The 8,582-nt window shown below is 46.5% G+C and overlaps 1 protein-coding gene across 1 annotated transcript in view; it reads left to right on the forward strand.

Annotated features, from left to right (window-relative positions):
* Positions 1-5,098: 5,098 nt before the first annotated feature.
* The window catches only part of LOC104273947 (coiled-coil domain-containing protein 30-like), a gene marked incomplete at its 3' end in the record, with an annotated part of 21,834 nt that continues 18,350 nt past the window's right edge, over positions 5,099-8,582 (forward strand). The window contains 1 exon segment of the mRNA XM_009869443.1: positions 5,099-5,263. Coding sequence (XP_009867745.1) covers positions 5,099-5,263 — 165 coding nt within the window.

An 8,582-nucleotide genomic window follows, 5' to 3' on the forward strand; every position in this document is an offset into this window, starting at 1 on the left:
CCTTGGGGCACTGGAAAGCACCCGGCAAGGCCAGTGTCTGCCTCAGAGCCAGGGCTGAGGGTCCTCCACATCCTCACGCCTTCATACATCCATCCCTTCCCGCCTTCCAGACCTTTCCATCAAGTTTTTAACACCCGCAGGTGTTATGAAGGCACAAAGAAGCGGTGCCCTGTGAATATCAGGGCATCAGGCACTATTTGTGCCAACAACTCACTGGCCAGGCGTTGGTAAATGCATTCAGGTGTAGTGATGTTTTCTTTGTTTCCAGGTGGAAAGCTATGTGGGTCACATCCGCAGCCTGACGGAGGAGCGCGATGCTATCACCACCGAGTACGAGAAAGAAAACCAACAGCTCAGGCTGGAGCTGACGCAGCTGCGGCTGCAGCAGGGGAATCCTTTCCCTCTGAGACATGGTCCAAGCTGATGCATTGACAGGTAGTGGTGTGTGGGTCTCAGCAGGGCTGCTCTAAAGCTTCCCTGAGAGCAGAGCAGCGTTTCTCAGGGAGTTCTGCTGGAGCAGCGTGCGTCGTGTGTTGTTTGAGAGGTTGGCAGAAGGGTTAATGAAATATCAGAACCTACTTGACCTAGAGGTTCTTGCCTGCTTTTACTGCCTTTGTTCAGTGAATCGGGCAGTTTCTCACATCGTGGGGCTCCGTTGTTGCTCTAAAGCATCTTCCAGAGGCTGTTTGAAGAACAGAATGGAAAGTGCTGTTTGTTTTCCGACTCTATAAATTTGACAGTGACTCCTCAAAGCAATGGAGCGTCGAGCTGTGTTCGCACTGAAGGCAGTGAATTTGCTGTTGGCTTTGGTTTAAACAAAGTCCACATTTTTTAAAACAGCCTCGGGGAACAGTGGTGTGTTTGTGATGGTGCTTCAAAACCTGTCCAGTGCGCTTATTTTAGTTTAGTCATTTTGTTTAAAACACTTCACTTCAAATGATTTGCTTTTCTCTCCAAGTCTAGAATAATTTCCAGTAAGGGCAAATCTATTTTGCTGGGTGTAGTTCTCAGTTTTCTTTAGTCTTCCTTGTCTGTTGTGCTTTGAGTACTACTAATAGCACATTGTATTGTTAGTTCCTCCTTTTATGATGTGTATTATCCTGGGACTAAGGTAAAATTGAGGGTGATAGCACAGCTTGAAGTTTCTTTATGAGACGAGTTTTATTTGGGGCAGCAAATAGAGGAGTTTGAGGAAGTTAATTGCAATTTTGAGTCTGCTCAGTGTTGTCCAGCCTGGGGGTTTCAGGGAGCATGTCGGATGGAAGAGACTTTTCACAGATGGGTGTGCTCAAGAACTGCCTCAAAATCTGATTCCTCTGGGCACGCAAAACCATCTTTTAAGTGTTGAAAATGCTTGGATTTAACAATGCAAGGGTTTACATGACTACTGAGCCTTCGGGAGCACCGCTGTAGTGGAAAGCCTTATTACTGCTTCTCCTCTTCCCCACGAGGTGGCAGGCGAACGACGAAAACGCCTCAAAAACTCGCTTTGCGTTTATTTCCTCGTGGTGATTCTTCTCCTTTGGACTTTTTGCATGTTTTAGGAATTCTTGTGGCGGTTGCTCAATGATTAACACTCGAATGAACCCAGAGGTCCACGTCCATTCCCCTGGTGGATTGCTAATTGTGAGCGAACCATCAGCTCTGCGGTGCTTTGGTGCCAGGTGGCATTTCTGTGCAGCTTTCTGGAGGAGTTGCCTTAGGGCTATCAGTGTCAGAGTTTGGTTTTTAAGACTTTTTCCACCTTGCTGATGGCATTAGGTGCAGTTCTGTGATGTGTATTGATAATTTAGTGGTCCGGGCAGCGGATGAAGCGCTGTCTTCTGCAGTGAGGGATGCCAGCCCTGGGATGCTTGCAGACAGTTTTCTTGAGGGACTGACTTTTTGCTTTGCAGATAAATCTTTTCAGACAAAAAACCCACAAACAAAACACCGCCCAGAGCGGATGGACGTGCTTGTGTTTTAGCTGCTGCATGCTCTCAAAGATTTGTGAGGCCTTTGCCTGCTCCCGGTCTCTAACCTACCTCTGCTGCAGGGTTTGGTGCTCCATTGTGGTTTCTGTTCCCTGGGCCTCTGCTTTTCACCAGAGTTGGTACAAACCAACCTGGAGATGCCTCCTGAGCCCTTTGGGGTGTAGGACAGATTTGAAGATCTGCAATTAGATCCTGCTCCCAGTGTTATTTTTCTGGGACAACTGGTTGTTTTGAGTAGGGCAAGATGATGCTGCCAAAAATGGGGCTGGAAGAAAGATCTTGTGGAAAGGCAGACTCTGATCTACTGGGGTTGCTTGGGTGGGCTCTCAGGGCTGAGTGTCCTCTCTCTTACAAAAACAGCCAAACAGAACAGAAGCTCTGCTTGGTCTGGTGATCACTGGGCGCAATTTGATCTGCTAAAAGCTGTTGGTGATGAAAAAAAGTAAGTTTTTGCTTACACTTCTTGCCTGAAACAGGCTCAAAGGGTTCCTGCAGAGAGCAGCCCCTCTTGGGTTTATGTTGGGCCATTGATCCGAGCTTTACCTCATTTGGTACCTCTGCCCAGAGTGAAATTTTTCCTTTCCTCGAGGCAGTTCCTAATCCGTTTCCGATGGTTCTCGTTGAATAGGCCTCAGTGTTTTTGGAGGGTGGATCGATAACTCGTGTGCTGCATGAGCCTTTATGAAAAACAAATGTGATGGCAGTAAAACATGACACGGTCGAGGGCTTGCCCTGATGTGTTTAAAAAATGAGAAGGAATAAATAGTTGTGGCCTGAGCTTACTTATTGTAGCTGTAGAGCTTAAACGTACCCAGTGTGGGCAAATGGATGTGGCTTCTGCTGTGGGTGTGAGGATACTGGTGAAGTGCTGATTTCTGAGAAACTCCCTGGGGTAAGACACCTTTGCAAATGTAAAACTCGCTTCCAAAGAAGTGAGGGCAGAGGTGGAGCTGGTGGGAGCACGACGATGCGCTGACGTAATGTCGCTTCGATGAGGACTTTGCTCTTCTCAGATGTTGGATGTGGCAGGAAAAGTGTTTTGAGCCATTTGTAGGAAGTGAGTGGGCTTCTACAAGCAGGTGATGTGTGCTGTGTGTGACAGACTCCCCTCAACCTCACAAATCTTTTTACCTGTTCAGCCTGTGGGTAATTTCTAGGTCCTGTTTGCCCCAAACTACACCACTTAACGCTGTTTTGCAGGTTGAGGGTAAGGGAAGTATTTGCAAATGAAACTGCTGACGCAGGAGCCAGACGTGTGAGTTCAGAGTGTTGGTCCTAAAGCGAGATGATTGTCTCATTTTTGGCCGTAAAGCAGAGCAGCTTTCAGCTTATTTCTCATGGGATTTGGCAAAACTGGGAGGAAACTACAAGGGAGATTTTCAGGTGAGTGTGAGCTGTGGGCTCTTCAGAATGCATGTGTAGCTATTTTTCAACTGCAAACCACAATATTTTGCTCTGCTTGATGCAGCAAAGCTGCAGGTTGCCCGTGTTTGACCTCTTCATTGAGCAATTTATATTTTTATAATGACAGGGGAAGGCGAGTGGGAAACCGCAGGGTGTTTTCCATGCATAGAGCTGGCTGCAAAACGCTGAGTGGAAACATGTGATTGATTTGAGCCTTAGGATGTGATTATGCCAGGTCCCCTGTTTCAGCCTGGTATGTGCAAGTGAGGAACAGGCTTATCCAGAGCTCTGTGTGTGTGTGTCCTGTGTAAGAGTATGAGGACTGTGTGCTCTGCTTGCCTTCAGATGTCTTACACTCAAAGCAGTGAAAGAGTATGGATATCCCTCCTTCTTCCATGTAAAACCCACAGTTCCCCCTCTTCCCATCCTATGGCACTTGGGAACCTTTATAACTTGGTTTGGGCTAGACTTTGGGAACAGGATTTGTTGTTGTTTGGGTTTTTTTAATAGGAATTATATACTGAGATTTTGAAAAATCCTTCCACTGTTGGATCCAGTGCAGGAGCTGCTGCCCTGACCATCAGGATACCAAAAATTTTTCAATGTTCTCCTGACAGATAAATTTCCAACTGTGCAAATGAGGTGGTTGTTTTTTTTAACAGCTGTTTGTTGCGCAAACATGACGGTGCCCAGCCATAAACCCACTTGTCTTGCAAACGCTGTTGTCATCTGTTTCCTTGGAGCTTGTTTAATGTTGAAGTTTTTTCTAGCTGTGGTTTTGGGATAAATGGTTGAGAGTTGACAGTTCAATTCTAAAAGGATTTTTCTTTTCTCCTTTTAATCCTACAGGAAATCCTACAGGCAAGAAGTGTGTGTTAGCAGGAGCAGTCCTTAGCCTGGATTTATGGCTGGTTTTGAGTCAGGAACACTGTTCAGGGAGTGATTTTTAAGATCAAGTGTTAAGAACTATTTCAGGTCCCTTTGTGTCATGAGATGCTGCTTCTCTGCCTTGGGCCCTCGTTGGGTCCCTGCCGTGTTTTCCTACCACATCACACGGGCTCCAGCATCCTGATCTGTACCTGGGGCTGCGTGCAGTGCTCCAGGTGCTGCTCTACATGTGTAAAAAGAAAAGATAATCAGGTCTACCACCCTACCAAATAGCCCTTAGGAAAAAAGTGATGTTCTGCTTATGTGAGTGATGTGGTATTTTGCATCCCTTCTTCCAAAGAAAATTGTTGCACGTCCATCTGTTTGGTTTCTCTCTTGATCTGTTGTTTGGTTTCCACTGAGATGTATTAAGGGTTAAAAGGGTCGAGGATAACCAGGCTGATGGTGGAACTTGGCTGCTGGCTGGGAGAAAATGGTTGTAATAACTCCCTCACTTAAAAGAAGTCAAGAGAACTCAGTTGAGACGAAGCGGGTCCTATTGCTTGCTTGGCAGACAGGGCAGTGGATGTGGGCAGAAATGTGGGGATAGATCAGAAACGTTGGACAGAGGCAACAGGGCTGAGAAAAGAACAGGGGGTAGGAGGCAGAAAGGGAGGTGAGAAGTAGGGGAAGAGACTAAATGTGTGCTGAGCGGTTGATGAGCACCGGGGCTGTCATGACGCGGAGTGTTTAGAGGAGCCGGGACGCAAATCTGGAAGGAATCGGGCTTTGTTTGTTCCTCTGCTCACAGAAAGCCTTGTCTTGCAGAAGCTCAGCTGAAGGAGGTCGAGGAGATGCTGGAACAGGAAGGCTTGACCGAAATAACTCACAGTAACGCCAGCGAACAGATTGCTTATTTACTGGTGGAAAGAACGACCCTGCTGGAGAAACTGGAGATGGCAGATCAGAAGTGGAATTCCCACAGCAACGGAGAGGGACTATGTGTGCCACTGCTTCAGGTACTCCCTTTCAGCTGCTCAGGTTGACCGAAAGCTGGCGAAGAAGGATGTCTTGGGGGTGTTTCTTTCATGAAAAATATTTCTCCTACCTGAGCAGACACTGTGGATTCTTAATGCTGAGGTTGATTTCTGTATTTGTTTTCACACTTGTGTCTTTACACTTGATTTACTTCCATGTCTTGCATAGGGATGGTGAATAGGGTTCATTTTAACAGAAAGAATGTAGAAGAGTTTGTGATATAGTTGGTCTGAGGATCTTCACAGGGTGATAATGACTTTCTTCTAATCCAGATTTCCTGATGATCCAGCATTTAATTTCAGATGACTGAGTTCTTCTGAAAAACATTAATTTAAGTAAAAACTTTCCCTATACTTAGAGAGGTTCCCTATACTAAGGTGAGGTTAAAACCCTTCCCTTGTCTTCTTGCAGATGAGCTAGAGGATGAAAGTTAAACAAATTTCTTCTTACAAACTCAGTAAATAAATTCCACAGCAGGACTTGATGATTGCCAGTTTAGAGAGGACTGGCTGTGTCTTAAGGTTTTTTATTGTTTTTGCAAAGAGCAACTGGCCAGGATTCCCAGGAGAGCCCTCCTGGGGACAGAGAGGACCGTCAGGATTTGGTGACCTGGCTGGGACACAAGCAGGTGGAAAACTTGCAGACTGGGCACATGATTGCCGTCTCATCTCCTGTCACTGCCTTGCTGGGGTTTTATTCTGAGAAAACCGATTGGGAGTTGAAAAGCTTCTTGGCGAGCTCGCTGAAGGAGGGAGGCTTGGCAGACCCGCTGCACAGCTCACCTTGGTTTGAGCTGGGTTGCACCATCTGACCAGAAGCCGGTTGTTGTAGGAGGGCAAACGGTTCCTCAGAAATGCTCCCCTTGCCTCCAGCGGTGCACAGTGCCCGAACCAGCGCGGCTCTTGTTGTGTCTCGTGGTCCGTGATCATTTTTTTTATCTTCCGTGAATGTGGCTGCTTGTTAAATCCCTGCAATTTTCTTAATATCCTCAACATCTTCTAGCGAGGAGTTTGACAGTTCAGCTACTGTCCCGTGAAGTTCCTTTGTTTCAACCTACCATCTCCTGGCTTTGTTCGATGCTCTCCAGTTCTTTTATTAAGTGGCAATGAACAATTGCCTTTTTATCTGCCTTTTCTGTGCCACTTGGGATTTTACTGGCCTGTCTTCTGGCTGGAGAGCAGTCTCCTCTCAAGCCTTTTCTTCCTAATGATCCTGTAATCACCGCATTTCTGTAACGAGGCTGGTCTTGACCTCTGGATAAAGATGTTGCTGCAGCTGGGCTGGGTGAAGGGCAGAGCCAAAGCAAGATCTGGGCTGTGGAAATAATACAGCCTGGCTGTGTGTGAAGAACAAGGTGGGATTTGCCTGAATTCCTCCTGGTACATGGTGCCAGGGCCCGCTAGTAGGTAGACAGGCCTGCAGACACCTGATTTTTACACATTTTTCATGCAACTGTTTAGAAGAATGAGACTTATTAAAGGAAAATGTGTTCTTGCATCATCAAAACACTTTTTAAGCTTAATGCTCCTCATTTCTAATCAAACACAACTTCTCTGCAGTTCGTATACTGGATGCTTTTTTTTTTTTTTTTTTCCTTCTCCCTGTGTTCTTTAGAACCAGGTGAAAGACACGTTGGAGATGTATTTTCCAGGAAGACAATTTCTCTAAAGCAGACTGTTTATTCTCCCTGGATGATGTCATTGCTGCCCGTGCTTGTGAACTAGAAACTGTTGATTAAGCACTCCATTGTTTGGGGTAGCATCACACTTGTTTTACAGAATCATTAGAGTCACAGCAGTGTTACAGGTTAATAGGTTAATTGCTCCTGTTACTCTGTTTACTGGAACATGGAGCCTTTCTTATTCTCAAATGACCTGTTACGTACTCTTTTCACTCTTAGACTGGAGGTCCAGATATGTTCCTGTCTCTTACAGAAATGAATGCAGCTTTTAGCTAGACCGCCCAAGCATAATTGATTTTTTTTTGATGCTTCCTTGCTAATGCAAAAATACAAACATGAGTCTTTGTGTAGTTGCCTCTGATATATACGCAAAGAAAATGCTTTGTGAGTTCCGGGAGAAGGCGTGGTGTGTATGAGCACGCTCACCTCTGTAGAGCCAAGGTGCAAAATAATAATAATAATGGCAGCCAACCTCTGGAGCAAATCCTTGGTGCTGGTTTGTCTGTTCACTTGAAAAGTTCTTCGAAAGGGAGGGACACAGGGAAGGAACCCAGTGGTACTCTGATAGAGTGAGTTGAGCGTGTTCAGCACCAACATGTTTCTCTGGGCAAAGTTGAGTCCACAGGCCCTAAAAAGAAGATGCCTCAGAGACGATCGTTTTTTTCTTTAGATTAAAAAAAATAGCAAACCCCCAGAGTTCCCAGTGCTAGCTGAGACAATTGAGGGACTTCGATAGGGTTTGAGATAACTCTGGTAGGAATGTTCTCTTCAAATACAAGGTATGATTACAAACCCCCTTCTAATTGAGATACGCTGAAACCATCAATCTCGCACCCTGGTGTCGAGGGATATGTGGCAGGGTGCTTCCTGGTGGCGTTGATTTATTCAGATCTCTTTCTGTGCAAGGGTGAGTTTGATCACTTTCATCAGGCATTAGAAGGTGAAGTCCAGCAGCGACACGAATCCACGCAGCTTCCTGGAGAGTTAAGGGACGAGGTAATACATTTGCGCATTTTCTTACTCGTGCTGTGACGTGTCGTCGGGATTTCAAGCAAGGAGTCTGTTCCTCAGTGCACCCTGAGCGTTTTTAATTCATTTTAGCTGCTGGGATGTGAGTGAGCTCTGAACTTCAGGCTGAGCAGCCACATGAGCCTGGTGCTGCGCCTGAGTTCATCACTTCTGCTGAGGGCCAGGGGTAACATCTCGTCAGCTTTGGGTTGGGAAGTGCTCGCCTGCCTTTAGTAACGTGACAAAGAAATGTCATTGGGGTTGAGTGGGCTGAAGGCAAGGGGGTGAGAAGTAGCTCTTTTTCTATCAGCTGAAATGACTGGTCTGCAGAGTCGCAGGTTGGTGGGAGCAGTGTCTTTCTCACTGGAGGAGGAGGTCAGCAGAGCCAGGGCGAGTCTCATGCCAGCTGTGGGACCACAGACACACAGAGTTGGCCTGTCCTTGGAGCAAACTCCCAGCTGTGGGACCACAGACACACAGAGTTGGCCTGTCCTTGGAGCAAACTCCCACAGGGTGTGGTGGAGCCCTCCGCTTGGAAAACCTCAGTTATCACGCGTTTGAAAACGCATCGTAATTAGCGGCGTTGTCTCAAGGGGGAAAAAAACAGCCTC

The sequence above is a fragment of the Apaloderma vittatum genome, unplaced genomic scaffold, assembly GCF_000703405.1.
Source record: "Apaloderma vittatum isolate BGI_N311 unplaced genomic scaffold, ASM70340v1 scaffold935, whole genome shotgun sequence".
NCBI lineage: Eukaryota > Metazoa > Chordata > Aves > Trogoniformes > Trogonidae > Apaloderma > Apaloderma vittatum.